The sequence below is a fragment of the Balaenoptera ricei genome, chromosome 10 (genome assembly GCF_028023285.1).
Source record: "Balaenoptera ricei isolate mBalRic1 chromosome 10, mBalRic1.hap2, whole genome shotgun sequence".
Taxonomy (NCBI): Eukaryota; Metazoa; Chordata; class Mammalia; order Artiodactyla; family Balaenopteridae; genus Balaenoptera; species Balaenoptera ricei.
The window spans coordinates 5,926,346-5,942,899 of NC_082648.1; the positions used below are offsets into that span (position 1 = coordinate 5,926,346).

At 52.7% G+C, this 16,554-nt stretch overlaps 1 protein-coding gene across 1 annotated transcript in view; it reads left to right on the plus strand.

Moving 5' to 3' along the window:
* CD9 (CD9 molecule) overlaps window positions 1-16,554 on the plus strand; it is a 35,983-nt gene that overhangs the window by 18,748 nt on the left and 681 nt on the right. The window contains exons 2-7 of the mRNA XM_059935151.1: window positions 5,402-5,504; window positions 12,093-12,190; window positions 12,785-12,859; window positions 14,270-14,368; window positions 14,490-14,579; window positions 15,197-15,280. Of these exons, the coding sequence (XP_059791134.1) occupies window positions 5,402-5,504; window positions 12,093-12,190; window positions 12,785-12,859; window positions 14,270-14,368; window positions 14,490-14,579; window positions 15,197-15,280 (549 nt within the window). The remainder of the gene's footprint in view (window positions 1-5,401; window positions 5,505-12,092; window positions 12,191-12,784; window positions 12,860-14,269; window positions 14,369-14,489; window positions 14,580-15,196; window positions 15,281-16,554) is intronic.

Below are 16,554 nucleotides of genomic sequence, written 5' to 3' on the forward strand. Positions count from 1 at the left end.
GAAGCAGCTGGCCTAGGTGGCCGGGACAGCCTTCCAGGAGGAGGGGCTCCCTCCAGCTGAGGCGGGATTTACGAGACTTATTTGGGAAACTTTGAGGGATTCCATCTAAGGAGCAGAGGAGAAGGAGGCAGGGTTCAAATGTTGTTACTGCTCAGAGATCCAAAAGTGCGAGGATGGAGTAGAAGCCTTAACACTTGGTGACAGCCCAAGCCGTCTGAGCCTTTCAGAGGAACGGCCACTGTCCCACATGAAGGGCAGGGGGCCCCACGGGGACTCCTTACTGAGTGAGGACATGGAGGTGGTTTAGCTACAAGCTCGGGGTTTAAAGCGCGGAGCAGTTGGAGCAGGAGACGGTTTGTTTTCTGGGTTTTTTTAGGATAGACAGACCTGCCCATGTGTGTTGGCAGAAGTAAGAAAGAGAAAAACAAATATCGTATATTAACGCGTATACGTGGAGCCTAGAAAAATGGTACAGATGAACCAGTTTGCAGGGCAGAAATAGAGACATAGATGTAGAGAACAAACGTATGGACACCAAGGGGGGAAAGTGGCAGGGTGGTGGGATGAATTGGGAGATTGGGATTGACATATATATACTAATATGTATAAAATAGATAACTAATAACCTGCTGTATAAAAAATAAATAAAATTAAATTAAAAACAAAAAAAGTGAAACAGTAGCCAAGACAGACAACAGAGGCAGGAAAGAGGTGGATTAATGGGGCAGGTTCTTGAAGGAGACGGGAAGCTTTGAAGGAGAGGCCCCACCATACACACACACACTACACACATACACGCACACACACAGAGTTTTAGAACAGCTTTAGAGGTACAGAAAATTTGCAGAGATACTACAGAGGGTCCCCCTGTACTCCTCCCCGTCTCCCCTCTTGTTCACAGCTTATATTCCCAGGGCACATTTGTCACAGCTCAGAAACCAGCATTGGTACGTTACTCTTAACTAAGCTAGACTTATGCGGATTTCACCTGGTTTACCAGCCCGGTCCCCTTTCTGTTCCAGGATCCCACCCACAATACCACATGACGGGTGTCCTGTCTCCTCCGTCTCCTCCGGCCTGTGACAGTTTCTGTCTGTCCTCATTTTTCATGACCCTGACAGTTTTGAGACATTCTGGTCAAGTATTTTGTAGAATGTCCGCAGGTTAGGTTTTGTCTCGTGTTTTCCTCCTGGCCCATCTTCTAAGAAGAAACTGAGCGTGCCTGAGGAAATAAAGAAATCTCCAATAAAACGACGGGGAAAGCTGTCCTTCTTCCCTGCGATATCAAATGGGTGGGACCTTTTCTGGCCTGAAGGCGGAATGCGTCCCTTTGGCTTTTGTTGGCAAGCGGTAACCAGCCGACTGGGCAGAGCCCGGGGCTGGGAGTGGAGGGGCTGTACCTTCTACTTCTGTCCCCACCAGACCGGTTGGTGATGGTGGGCAGGTCGCTGCCCTCTTTCAGGGACCCCTTGAGCAGGGAATCGTTTGAGCATCCTCGGCCCGCGCACTCTATTCCTGCCGTGATGGGTGAGAGGCAGGCTGCAGCCGTGGCCTCTGCGTGGCTGACATTCTTGCCACGCGTGGTTCATTAACCCTGGAGGAAACCGTCAACTTCTTGGGCCCCCAGACCCCTATTTCCTTATTTTATGGAGTCCCTCAATAACTTGCGGGCACCCTTTTTTTTTAATTGAAGTATAGTTGATTTACAATGTTGTGTTAGTTTCTGGTGCACAGCGAAGTGATTCAGTTATGCATATATAGATATTCTTCTTCATATTCTTTTCCATCATGGTTTATTACAGGATATTGAATATAGTTCCCTGTTCTATACAGTAGGACCTTGTCGTTTATCTATTTTATATATAGTAGTCTGTATCTCCTAGTCCCAAACTCCTAATTTATCCCTCCCCCATCCCCTTTCCCCTTTGGTAACCATTTGTTCTCTACGTCTGTGTGTCTGTTTCTGTTTCGTAAATAAGTTCATTTGTGTCGTATTTTAGATTCCGCATATAAGCGATATCATATGGTATTTGTCTTTCTCTTTCTGACTTACTTCACTTAGTATGAGCATCTCTAGGTTCATCCATGTTGGTGCAAATGGCATTATTTCATTCTTTTTTATGGCTGAGTAATATACCATTGTATATATGTACCGCATCTTCTTTATCCATTCATCTGTCGATGGACACTTAGGTTGCTTCCATGTCTTAGCTATTGTGAATGGTGCTGCTGTGAACATTGGGGTGGCACCTTTTTTAAAGGTTAAAGCTCTTTTTGGTGCTTGCTGGTCATTCCTGTTTGGTTTCTCCTAGGACTCAAGTAGCTGGGGACGAGAGCCAGGTGGGGGGCTGGGGGGACCCCTTTGTGCACACCGAGAAGTGTGCCCTCCTGGGAAGTGCTCTGAGCTCCCCGATAGCACTGCCTGCACACCGGGAAGGCCACTGTTAAGTGGTGTCATGGCCCTGTGACCTCCAGCCAACTGAAGCAGTTTCTCCAATAGCGTTCCAGAAAACGGGGCAGCTGTTGACAGCATCCCTTCAGGCCAGTTAACTCAGTAATTCAAACAAAACGGGCAGCAGTGCTCATTTCTCTGTGATTTTGGTGAACCGAATCTCCAGTCCCGCCCCTGTCCTCCCTTCCTCCTGGGTTTCTTGAACCTTCCTCCTCGCTCATGGTGAGTTTTTAGGCATAAGAAACTGAGATCTATTACTGCTTTTTCCACTTCTTTTTTTTTTTTTTTTTTTTTGGTCGCACCATGTGGCATGCGGGTTCCCCAACCAGGGATCGAACCTGCACCTCCTGCAGTGGTAGCGCAGAGTCTTAACCACTGGACCGCCAGGGAAGTCCCATGCTTTTTCCAGTTCTGCAGAGCCAGCCACTTTTCCTTCCTCCTGATGTTAGGTCTGGGGTGGTGTCCAGATGTGGCAGGACCCTGGACTCCTCTCCTGTATCTGGCCTTGTCCTTGGCCGGGGTGGGACCTTCTGGGACACTGTTCTCCACACAGTGTTCTTCTTGCCACCTGTGCGTGTGGACCAGGTAAAAGGTAAACGACTGGCTCAGGATCCTCAAAACTAAAAATGGAAGTTTCGTTGGGGTGCTGTTACCCGTGCATGGGATCACTCCCAAAGAGACCCAGCTCCTGGACTGACAAGCTTCTGGGCAGAGTGGGGCTGTCATCATCTTTTTTGTTTTGTTTTGAGCAGAACCACTATCTTTACGTCATCATCTTTTGTAGCTTCGTTCTTTTGGATGGGATTGTTTTTGTTCTTCTTGTGGTGACTCGTTCAAGAATTTTTCCAGCAGAGTAAGGGGTGGATGAGTAACTTTATCCACAGGGAGAATGACTGGAGGATAATTCTTGGATAAGTGCAGGCAGCCTAGAGCAGAAAGGACGTGAAAGGACACGGCTCTCTCAGGCCCAGGTGCTCTCAGCGACAGCCCCGCCAAGATAAGGGCGAGAGGGGAGACTGAGGCCAGGGCTTGTGGCTCAGTGCTAACCACAATCTAGGACTACCTGCAAGTGCGTGTGAAGCTCCAGCCTCCAGGCTTTTCAGGTTAATGCTTTCATATCCCCAAAGAAGCCAATGGCCTCCGTCTTCCATTTTCCAGGAATCTGATTGCGCCTACTTGTGTTGGGGGTGGAGAAAGGGGAACTACTACCTTATTTCTTATAACTCTCCAAGACCTCAGGGGAGCTAGACCAGGGTCTTGGGTCTTAGTCCCCAGTGCACCGAGATTTCCCAGCTGGGCCCCTGTTCTAAGACGTCCTGAGAGTCAGGAGAACCCAGACTGAACCAGAGCATCCAAGCTCACCATGCCTGTTTGCCAGATGGGAGAACTGAAGCCATAGAACTCTAAGGAATTCCAGACCCTCACTGTGGACACCCCTACGGGTATAGACAAAGGTTTTTTTTTTTTTTTTTTGGCCATGCCACGCAGTATGCAGGATCTTAGCTCCCCAACCAGGATTGAACCTGGACCCTCCCTGCAGTGGAAGCACAGAGTCCTAACCACTGGACCGCCAGGGAATTCCCTGTAGACAAGGTTTTAACTCTACTGCAGTGTGAAGTCTTGGGTTGCCCCTCCCACTGTTGCTGTCTCCACTCTCCACACAGCACGTCCTAACCCGCTGCAAAGTCATGGGAAAAGGAGAGAAGCAGAGAGAGAGTAGACTGCAGGCTGTCCTGGCCCTTGGGGCAAAGAACCCAGCTCCCTGAGGAGGAGGGTTCTGACACAGGGTGCCTCTAATGAGGAGGGTGTGCCAGCGAAACCTGGGGCTGGGCATTGGCCCTGAGCCCACACACCCTCATCCAGCCGGCCACCACCCACAGCCTGTGAGTCACCCCAGCAAGCCCTGGTACAGGCCAGCAGCAGTGGGGAGGGGAGCTCAGCTGGCCTGGCGGGGCTTGGCAGGGGGCCTCCTCCCCGGCATCAAGTTCAGCAGTGCCTGACGGGCCAGGATTGATGCCTCAGTCTTTCCTTACTGGGAGAGTCTGCCCTTTAGGGTCCAGTATCTCAACTTGCCCACCTATGAAATGGGATTTTCACTAAATTATAGGATCAGACAATCCTCTGGAGATTTCTTGTCTGATGTGTACAAGGATCACCCATAAGTAAATGTCCACCTAAGCCTGGAGTCGGGTGGGTCAGCTTGTTAGGCTTGCCTGTGTGAAGAGAGAGGGGCCAGATGTGGGTAGGTTTCACTGAGCAGCATGGTTTAGTCCGGAATCACAGCTGCCCTCACAGCCCAGGGAGGTACCTACGCGTTGGGCGATTTTTTTTCTTTTTTTTTTTATTGTCTGATACATATACAGAGGAGTGCAGAAAACACAAACAGTGTGAAGGATAACTGTGAGGTGAATATCCGGGCCACTACCACCCAAGTCAAAGCTAGAATATCGCCAGTGCCCTAGACCCGCCTCCCTCCTCTTTGCCCCAGTGCTGTTCCCTCATCAGAAACCCCGCCCTCCCTACAGGCCACCACGCACTCGACTTTATGATCATCACTTCCTTCTTTTTCTGTTATGATATACATGCACTCCTAAACAAGAATTTTTAACTGTATGGAATTGTATGTGTTCGGTGATTTTTGCTTCCTCTGTTTAACATCGTGAGATGCACTCGTAGTATTGCACAAACTGTGGCTGGTTCATTTTCACTGCTGTATAATATTCTGTTGTCCACGAGGTATCCATCCCTGTACTGCTGGTAGATAATTGTTTATTCCCAACTGGCTGGTATTTTTAGCAAATAGCTCGATCCCCTGCCCCCACCCCCACCTGGCTGCTGCTACTTCCAGGTGCCCGGTGAGGGGCAGAGGCCAAGGGCAGCTCACCTGGGATAAGGTACCGCGCTGTTCCTGACAGCCAAGCTCACGCCGACGTCCTGTGTGTCTTGCAGCTTGCCGGGATCGCGGTCCTCGCCGTCGGACTATGGCTCCGATTCGACTCGCAGACCAAGAGCATCTTCGAGCAAGAGAATAATAATTCCAGCTTCTACACAGGTGAGTGGGGGACCTTGCTGTTCCCTCCAGCTGTGGAGAGTCCGTGTTGATCCGAGGACTTGGGCTGGGGAGGACTTTTGCTCCAGCTGCATTGCCAGTCGGGTCCTTTTCCAGCTGTGCTTTTGTGTAGTTGTGCCCACGCATTTGCATTTGACTGATGCAGTTTCTTTTTCCAAGCTGACCGAGCCTGGCATTGGGACCATTCTCTGATGTGAAGTCAGCTCTGCCAAAGCTGCTGCCACCCTGGAGGGTTTCAGAACCTCTGTTCTTGTCTCTGAACTTCTCTCTGAATTTCATGTCTAAGAAGGCTTGTTCATTTCTTTAATTTAAAAAACTTTGTCCTGGGGACCCACAGAGCCAGGGGAACGAGAGGGAGCATCTCCCCCACGGTTCAGACAGGGGCTCAGAGACCCAGAGGACCTGCCTCCTGGGTAACATTCAGATTAATACGAGAGACTAGAAGAGACACCAGCCCCTCAGACCCCTGCGCTGGGGCACAGGCCATGCATGTTAAGTCTTATCTGTTTTCTAAAGTGATTTTGCTTTAGGGCAAAGGCTTCCAGTTTGAAGATAAATAGATTTAGCAGGTTTCTTTCTGCACACGGGTCCTTTGGCATCTTTTTCTAGCATCGTTCTGTCACTTTCACCAGAATATTGCCGTGTAAGCACCTCTAACAGGAGTGGGAGGGCCAGGGCCTGTCTGAGGCAGTTCCCTGGTTTCTGAGTCAGCTCACAGACCCCTCGGCTCTCCCCTCGCCTGGTTGGGGGATAGGAAACACTTCATTTGCGAGAAACAAAAGCAGCCCCCTATTTTTAGGAGGATGCTGTCATGTCATCAGGCTCAAAGTGTAAGTTTGGTCGCTTCCTTTCCACCCACCAAAGAAGTTATTTTTAAAAAAAGATGGAGCAAACAGTCTGAAGAGCGTTATCACCCAGACCTTCAGGAAGAACGCGGTGGCCAGTGGTGCATGACCCCCTCCCGCCTCCCAGGGCCAGCCTCCAGCTGGTGGCCCCGCAGGCGCCTGGGTCTGGGGATGGTTTCCCTGCCTTCATCTCTTTTTGGTGGTGGTGTTAGGTGGGGTTTTTTAGGGCGTGTCTCCCTATTGTCAGAAAGAAAGTAAGGGAAAGAAAAGCACAGCATACTTTTTTTTTTAAAACTACACACACACACACACGCACTTCCCTGGTGACGCAGTGGTTAAGAATCCACCTGCCAATGCAGGGGACACGGGTTCGACCCCTGGTCCGGGAAGATCCCACATGCTGCAGAGCAACTAAGCCCGTGTGCCACAACTGCTGAGCCTGTGCTCTAGAGCCCATGAGCCACAACTACTGAGCCCACATGCCACAACTACTGAAGCCCGCGTGCCTAGAGCCTGTGCTCCGCAACAAGAGAAGCCACTGCAATGAGAAGCCCGCGCACCGCAACGAAGAGTAGCCCCCGCTCACCACAACTAAAGAAAGCCCGCGCACAGCAACAAAGACCCAACGCAGCCAAAAATAAATAAATTAAATAAATTTAAAAAAAAAAGAAAAAGTACATTGAAAACTACACACGCAGAGTTTTTAGGGAGCAGGTTTCCATAGGGCCCTGACTTGTTTTAGCTACATACAGCATTCTTTTGTGAGGTTTTTGGCGGCCTCGGCGGGCCTGGAATGCCACCCTTGAGCTGGGGCAGTGGGAGTGCAGGGTGGAGGCGGGGGCTGAGGGCAGGCCTTGAGCTCTCCATGTCACATCACAACAGGGAGCTGGGGACCCTCCGCGGGGAGAGCAGATCTGGGGGCAGGCGTGTGCAAGCAGGTGGCATTGTCCTAGAGCGAGTCCCCGGCCTCCCCATGCTCTGCAGGTGCCTGGTTCCACACCTCTGGTCGCTTCCAACGACCGGTTTCTCTCTTGTTATCTAGGACTCTGGCTCATTCTGCGTATTTTTTTTTTTTAATTGGAGTATAGTTGATTTACAATGTTGTGTTAGTTTCCGGTGTACAGCAAAGTGAGTCAGTTATACACATATCTACTCTTTTTTATTTTTATTTTTTTTGGCCTCGTGGCTTATGGGATCTTAGTTCCCCGACCAGGGATTGAACCTGGGCCCTCGGCAGTGAAAGCGCCAAGTCCTAACCACTGGACCGCCAGGGAAGTCCCTCCCTAGGCCTTTTGACTTCGCCCCAATTGTGGTCGGGGGAGACAGGCCCCCAGCACCAGCAGCCCAGCAGGTGTCAGGAAAGTCAGGCAGGTGGCAGGAGAGTGACAAGCACACAGCCAGAGGGGACAGGCCTGCCTCCAGGAACCTCCCAGGACTCAGGTCCCCTGGTCACTGCGGCGTCCTTCTGATGGCCCGTGGTCCTACCTGAGGTGACCAGGAGCTGGTCTGAAGGCACATCCCAAAGAGACACAGCAGCCCCTACTCAGGGACCAGTGGCCACTGCCCCCTGAGCTCTCATAGACAGATACAAACCCTCTGCACTGGACCCCCTTCCTGGGAAAGGGCTCAGCTCTGAAGAGTTCATTCTGCTGGCAGAAGCCCAGGGCTTGGAGGGTGATGCAAGTGACATCACATAGAACACAGTCAGCGACTGACCACTTGGGCCTGGCTGGGCCCCGCGCTTCGCTGAGCGCTTTGGGCGACTGAATAATTGTCATCCCCGGGCAAAGGGCCAAGCAGGCTTCGTTCTCTGTGTCCCCTTCCCCCTCGGGCTGTGACATCAGCCTTTGCATTGACCCACAGCCCCTCTTCCAGCAGAGAGTGCCAGCTCCATCCTGGCTGCTCTTCCTGACATCATGGGGTGACCGTCCCTTGCACTTGGGCACAGACCATCTGCAGGGCAACCCACAGGCCAGGCTGGCCATGCAGCTGACCCTTCAGGAAACCTGAAGGACCCAGGGGTGTCTTTTCTCCGGCGGGCCACAGCTTTCAAAGCAGAGAACAAATGCATCATCAGGCAGAGAAGCGAGGGAAGAAAGAAACTTTGCAACGTTCAGAACAGTCTCTAGTGGATCCAGAACGGCTGACAGCCTTATATGGGCCTTCTCTCCAGTTCGGGCCCTGGAGATTCAGGCCGTCAACAGTATCCATAATCCCAGGCTGCAAACAAATTGGGGAACTTCTTCTTTTTGGTCCCAGGCCAGCAGCCCTTCTTAAGTCCTTGGTGACCTTCCAGAACCAGAGCCACTGAATGAGGGCATCTGGGGAGCTCCAACCAGAGGCCCAGCATGTCCACCGCCCAGGACCATTCCCAAGATGGCGCTGATGTGGCTTCCCTGCTCTAGCTCGTGTCCGGGGACAGTTTGTTTTGTTGCTCTGTGCCCGGTTTTCCCCATCCTGACACCGGTAGGGCCTGTACACCCACCTCTCCAGGCAGACACCTACATGCTTGACAAACAGAGTTCACTGTGGCCTTATTAATGAGAACAGCCATCAGTGGGATGGACAGAGGGACTGGGAGAGAGCCATCGGGGAGCAGACTTAGGGTTCCTCGGAACCCCTGCTTGACTTATTTGGAGACAGTAAACTGTTCTCAGCAAGTGGAGGCCAGAGGCTCTGCCAGATTTTATTCTGCACAACGAACGGGTGTGGGGAGCACTGTTTGCAAGATGGGATGGGGGTGATGACGGGAGGCTGATGTGTCCCCTGCCTTCCCGAGGCCGAGAGCTCCAATAAACAGGTGAAAAAGAAGGCTTTTGTGTAAAGGACATGGCAGATGCTACTGCTTCACTAGAAGCTTTTTTTTTTTTTTTTTTTTGGACTAGGCCTATAATGTCAGCCTGAAAAAGGCAGAATAAACAGCCCTTAAGCAAATGAATACAGTAATCCCAGAGAAGGCTCCGTGACAAATAACTTTTTCCATGAGTCAGACCGAAGGCTAACATCCACTTGTTTCATAAAGGGGAATGCTTTGTCATTTATCATCATCAGCCTCTGCTCACAAGCTCGGGGTGTAGACCAGGCGGAGCCTGTCCAAGGGGAAGCCCTGGATGGCCCTTTGAAGCGGCAGCCCTCACCCTGCAGTGGATTGAAGGCTTCTGGGCTTGCTGCTTATCGCTGGGCCGCCCTATGGCTTGACGGCTGCTGTCAAAAATCCCCATAAACAGCCGCCAGGGAATTGCTCATCTTCATCCCCCACTGGATGGAGAGAGTGAAGCCAAGACACCCCAGACCTCGCCGCCGTCCGAGCAAGATTTAAAAGCAAGACCCTTGGTCCTAAAATCTTCATCTGCTGAGCCCAAGATTGAATATTTAATATTAACCCACAGGCCCATTAGGAGAATGTTCTCTCTGTGTGGGAAATGCTTTTTCCTTTAGTGGCTCTCTGTTGCCGCCAACCTGACTCCCCTGCCTTGTGCCAGGGTCGCCTGGCCAGGCTGGGATCTGGACGGAGAGAAAACGCGTCTGTGTGATCAGCCCCACTCAACGCTATTTTATGTGCTTGTAAATCCTTCTGATCTCTTGATACCCCCTGTTTATTCAGCCCCTGCGATGGAGCTCAAAGGAGGGACCTCATCCTTTGTTGTCTTGCCCCAGTGGGGAGAGATGAGGAGACGGGGAGAAACGGGGTCTGTGTTACTGCCCCCGCTCACCGGGGTCCCCAAGTCAGAGCCCGGACCCGAAAGCGCTGCCACTTCTGTGGTGCCCGTGTGTGGGCGGGGCGGACCTGCCTCCCCAGGTCCAGCCTGTGGCCCCATGGAGTGGACGACCTAGGAGGATGGGACTTGACTCCAGGACAAGCTGCATTTGTCCCCTTGCCCAGTCTGGGCCGGGCGTGCACGGGAACAATACCCATATTCATCGGGGTTTGCCAGCAAGGCCACGTGACTTGACATCACGACAGATGCGGGGAGGGGACGGGCAGAGGACAAACACTGCCTTGTGTGCGCCCCTCGCTGTGCTGCCGGAGAGTCTCAGCCACGGGCCCCCTGCGAGGTTTGCTGCCTACACAGCTCCGGCCCGGGAGGAGGGTACAGATGTGGGACGGTGAAATCACTGTGACACCTGCCGGGGTTCTCATCTCAGTGTCCTGTTGTGTATTGTGGGGAAGCATCCCTACTTTAGGGAGGTCTCCCTGCTCCCAGTGAGAAGACAGCAGGGAGGGAGCAACACGTCTGTGAAACTCGGCGTCACAATCGTGATTATTCACAATTGTCGTCCATCCTTCGTATTGTGAAGATTGACAGTAGCTGATTGTACGTCAACTGTACCTTAATAAAAAGATTAAAAATTTTTTAAATTAAAGTTAGAAAGATTAGCAGTAGCTAACACTTGTTGTGGACATTTGGAGCATATGGCCTAATCGTCACAGCAATCCTTGCGGTGGGCATTTTTCCTGTCCCCAGTTTGCAGATGGAAGACAGTTACACAGAGAGATAAGTGGCCTTCCCAGGGTCACAGAGCCGGCTTTCAAACCCAGGCATTTGGGGCTCTCGACGTGTGACAGGAGGCCCCTCCCAGCAGTGGGCAGAACATGCCTACATGCCAGGGATGCCTAAGACTTCTTTGCCAGTTTTCCCGTGGGGCCGGGGGCGGTGGGGGGGGGGGTGTGGAGGAGGAAGCCGGGGAAGGCGGTGCTCACTGCAGGTCAGCTGTGCTTCTCAAGAATATAACTGCACGATGGGCCCCTCTGGGCATTCCCTGGGGGAGTGTGGAATGACTAGGGCCAGGGCTGTGTCCCACTGTGTTCCCCTGTCCCAGGCTAGAGTTGTGGAACCCACAGCCCTTCACCACCCCTTCTCCACTGGACACCCCAGCTGAGTGCTTAGAAACCTTGTCACTCACCTTCCCTCTGGTGAGGAGGATCCTTTCCACTCTTCACCTGGTGTAACTGCATTGCAGCTGTAAGATCTCACTGGTGTGCTGTAAGGGATCTTCTGAAATTTTCTAGCAACCAACTTTTCATTTTACTAATAAGGAAATAAGGAAATTGTGATCTTACCCAAGATCACGCAGCAGTTAGTAGCAGAGTTGGGACCAGAACAAGGGTCTTCTGACACCCAGGCTGTTCTTTGCACTAGAGCAGGGCTCCCGTGCCCTCGGATGTCACTAACGGTGCAGGCCTGGCTGCCACCAGCCAGCAGGGCGGGGAGGCGTCCCCTCTGGGAATGTGGCAGAGCTGGCCCGCCCAGAGCGTGGGCGTCTGCGTGTGCACAGCCCGTTCCTGCTGAAGCCTTGCTCTCCTGGCCTCTTGTGTCAGGGAGACGCCAGCAGGAGGTTTGTCACAGCCTCAGGAAGTTAGCCCGAGTTTGGAGAGTCTAATTTAACTGGCAGGGGTGGGTGCATCCAGCTGGAGACAGCTGACAGACTGCACCGGTCTGTCCTGAGTAGAATCTGGGGCTCCCGTGGATGTTCTCTGTTCTAGGGCGGGGGTAATGGGCACCTTCCAGGAGGGCTGAGGGTAAGGTGGGAATGGGGGCTTGATGGCTGGGTCCCAGAGGAGAGACAGGCGGGAGGGGGCTGTTTGGGGGATGGGACACTTGTTCCCTGAGACGGGGGTGGAGGGGCAGTAAGGATGCAGAGGGGGAACGGGATCAGGAAGCACCTACACCCCCCCCCCCCCCGCTCACAGCTCCTTATCCTGTCCTCTGCCCTGTCCCCTCAGGAGTTTACATTCTGATTGGAGCCGGCGCCCTCATGATGCTGGTGGGCTTCCTGGGCTGCTGTGGGGCTGTGCAGGAGTCCCAGTGCATGCTGGGATTGGTGAGTGTCCCCTCTGTGCCCACAGACCCTGGTCTCCCAGGTCCCCCACCCAAGATCCCATAGACCAGGGGGCGGGACGGGGCAGAGCGGGTGCCCAGGACCCTGAGCCATCTCGTTGCCCCGTGATGACACGCTGCTCCTCTTCCTTTCTGGAACCTCTGTCTTATCACTTCCCTTAGGCAACTAAATGCCAGGACTTTGTTTTTCCCCTTTTCGAGGACCACGTTTGCTTTTTTTCCCTGAATCCACAGGTACCTTCGCCTCCCCTTCTTGTTTCAAAATTTGTTACCATTTTCCTCAAACTCCGGATTGTATTCACCTCCTTCTTTCCTCAAATCTCTGTGGTTTTTGTGAGCAGGTGAGGGTATTTTATCACTGACTCTTCGTTGACACCTTAGAAATATCAGTTCTGGGGTCTGTGCCACTCTCTCCTCCTGCGGCTTTCCCCTGCTGGCCTTGGCTGAGCGCTGGCAGTTCTGTGGACCTCTTCCCGCCCCTTCCAGCCATCCCTTCCAGCCATCCCTTCCCGCCCCCAGATGCTTGTTCCGGCCGGCCGGCCGGGACTGTGCCTCACCCCAGCCCTTTCCCTTCCAGTTCTTTGGCTTCCTCTTGGTGATATTTGCCATTGAAATAGCTGCGGCCATCTGGGGATACTCCCACAAGGATGAGGTAGGTTTTTCCCGTAAGGTCTCTTGGGAGTTGGGGGATGGGATGATGGCGGTGGAAGGGTGTCCCAGCTGGTCCCTTGCGTCGGCCTTTGGCCTTCAGCCATCAGACATGCCCCTGACAGGAGCTCCCCAGGGAAGGGGATGCAAGTGTTCACACTACCCTGTGCGGGTGAGTGCCGGCCACCGCTTCCCGTGCCCTGGGCGGCGCTGGCACGGAGTGGGTGTTCGGGCAGTATTGTTGGGTCAGTGTGTCTGCCCCTCCCACCTCAGCAGCCCTCCCCTCAACTTCTCTGGAACACGACTTAGGGAAAAATGACTTTGTCTGGCCAGGGAAAAATGGCTTTGTCTGGCCCGGACCCACCCCCCCACCCCCCGCTCCCTCCCCTCATCTCTAAATACGTGCCACCACCAGCCAAGAGCTGTACCCCGCTCGCTGGGGGGTCCAGAGATGCGTGGGCAGTGGTCCCCACTTCAGGGAGCTTTGACACCTAATGTGGGAGAAAGACATGCATTTGACTAGTGTCACAGAAGTCATTTATAATCAGAAGCCCCGTGGGATTTGAAAAACGGCGTGGGGAAGGGGACTCTCTTCTGGCTTCATGGAGAGAGAGGGGTGTTGACCTAAACCCAGAAGGAGAGAGGATTTCAGGAGGAAAGCTGGTGGAGGCTGGGCCTTCCCGGCAAAGAAAGGGTCTGAGCACAGCTGAGGGTGGGCTCAGTCAGGGGCCAGGGTGGGCTGCATCAGAACAGTGTTTCAGGAAGGGCTGTCTTGTCGTGTTTAGCAGGAGGGGCAAAAGAAGAGAGACATTGGATACAGGCATTCTTAAACCCGGGTGCACCCAGGTGCAGAAGCATAACGATACTTCCTCCGTATTATAACGTAATAGCTAGTCCTTATCCCCTGTTTGCACCAGACACTGTGCTACAGGCTTAATGCAATATCACCTTTAAATCCTCACCATAACCTCTGTGGTGGGGACTATTATAATCTCCATTCTACGTACGCAGAAACTCATGTACAGAGAGGTTTGGTAATTTGCCAAAAGTCACCCAGTCTCTGAGTGAAGAGAAAAAGATGGAAGCCTGAAAAACTAGCCGAATCAGGAGTAGGATTTTTGTTTTTAGTTCCTTAGATTGAGGCAATTTAATTTTGTTTCTAGGTAGAAGGGAAAGAGCCAAGTGGGGCTGAAGGGACCAACCAAAGGTGCAAAAAGAAGGGGAAATGGCTGGAGCGGTTCCTAGAGGATGTGGGAGGAGATGAGGGGGGACCCCGGAGGCCCCGAGGTGGGGAGGTCCTAGACCAGTGGCTTGTCTGCTCCAGGAATTTGTGGCTGCATGTGAATAAGACGGAACAGGTGACGTTTTCTCATAAAGAAGCCATCTCTGCTCCTCTCTTGTCTGTGCTTCCCAGGTGATCAAGGAAGTCCAGAAATTTTACAGAGACACCTACAACAAGCTGAAAAACAAGGACGAGCCCCAGCGGGAGACGCTGAAAGCCATCCACTACGCGGTACACCGGCTTCGCTAAGACGCTGCCCTTCTCCTTGCCTTTCTTCAGAACGCGTGTGCATCTCTATTTCAGTCCTCTTTATTTATCTCTCCCACCCCCATCCCTGTCTTTCCCTCTGCAGCTGGACTGTTGTGGTTTGGCTGGGGGAGTGGAACAATTTATCTCAGACATCTGCCCCAAAAAGGACACACTCGAGAACCTCACGATGAAGGTAAGCTTACGCGCAAGACCCTTGTGCCCGGCCCAGCTGCTCTGGGCAAATCCTGCCAAAGTGGACTTGCATTCAGCCCCCTTGTTCTGGGAGGACAGCATCCCAGTGCTTTCTAAACACCTCTTCCCCCTGGGAAGGACCCAAGGTGGCCATCTCCTTTCTCCCCTGCCCTGGGCCTCTGTTTCCTCAAGGGCAGCAAAACAAAGGCCAAGGAAATAACAAAGTGTTCTAGCTCCCTGCAACGACTGGGCCCTCCAGCCATTGTGCATGGGCAATGCTCCCAGGCCTGGACTCCTGCTTTATAGACTTGTGAGCAGCTCATGATTGTGAGCTAGAGCGAATGTCCAAACTTCAGAATAATAGGAGGTAACCCTATGGCCAGATAAGACATGGACCCCAAAGCAAGGGCTCATCCCTCTTCCTTCCCTGATTTCTTGCCCAAATTTTGGGGACCCACCTCCCGTCTCTCTCCTGGTTCTCCTTTCCATCCACCAGCCAGTCCCCAGCCCTTGCTCTGGGACCACCAGCGTTCCGGGTATGAGATGGGTGCCGTGGGGGGGAGGGGGGAGCCTGAAGCAGGACCGTGTGTGACCTGGGTCTTGGTTTGCCCCCCCAAGTCCTGCCCTGAGGCCATCGAAGAGGTCTTCCAAAACAAATTCCACATCATCGGCGCCGTGGGCATCGGGATCGCCGTGGTGATGGTGAGTGCCGGGGGCATCGGGAGGGAATCTTAGTAATTACGATTGATTAAGCCCTTGCTGTGGCCAGGCACTGTTTTAACTAATCAACTGATTTATCGACTAATTTAAGCCTCGCCATATCCACGAAGTGGGAACTATTCGTATTGCCATTTTACAGACTCGGGCCCGGAGAGACAGAGAGGTTGAGTACATTGATCAAAGTCTCTGGGGTCAGGAGTGAAGCATCTGGGATTTGAACTCACTGTGTCTCCAGAATCCATTCCCATAACCATTAAGGTGCAGGGATAAATGTAAGGTGATTCCACTGTGTCTGGTCCACGGACCACACTTGGAACAGCAAGGATGTAGATCACCCAGACCTGTTAGTGATCCCGGGATAATCTTAAGAACATGTTTTCACCGTGCACCTGCTTTTCTTTGCCCCACGAAAGTAGTTCAGTAAAAGCAACATGGGTGAACTGTCTCACCTCCCACTACGGTCAGAAAGACACCCAAAGGTGGACAACCAGAAGGAGACTGAAAGCTTCCAACAATCTACTCTCATGTCAGGAGCCCCCAGAAGCCACCAGGGGCCAACCAGGTTCCCTGGGGTCACCGGTCTTCCCCCACGAGGGAGTGATGAGACTCTGTAGGGGACACGGCCCTCCTCTGCCCCTTACAAAAACTCCCCCAGAGAGAGAATCGCTTCCTGTCTTAGTGGTAATTGACACCCCTCCTCTGCGTCTAGGAAAGGCTTGAAGCAGCTTTCAGTAAAAGGCATGACAATACCTTTAAAACTAGAATAGAAAACACAGACAGGGCTTCCCTGGTGGCGCAGTGGTTGAGAATCTGCCTGCCAATGCAGGGGACACGGGTTCGAGCCCTGGTCTGGGAGGATCCCACATGCTGCGGAGCAGCTGGGCCCGTGAGCCACAATTACTGAGCCTGCGCGTCTGGAGCCTGTGCTCCGCAACAAGAGAGGCCGCGATAATGAGAGGCCCGCGCACCGCGATGAAGAGTGGCCCCCGCTTGCCACAACTAGAGAAAGCCCTCGCACAGAAACGAAGACCCAACACAGCCATAAATAAATAAATTAAAAAAAAAAAAAAAAAAAAGAAAACACAGACATACACAGAGAGGGAAGTGAAAGTATTGGCCTGTAGACACTACGGGAATAGCTGGCGTTGGAGCATTCAGTTTAAGAATGCTCACCTTGAGAGTTCCCAGGGAGCTGGCTTGTGCGGCCTGCAGTGGCCGATGGCTGCAGACTCAGAATCTCCCCGGTCAGCAGCCCC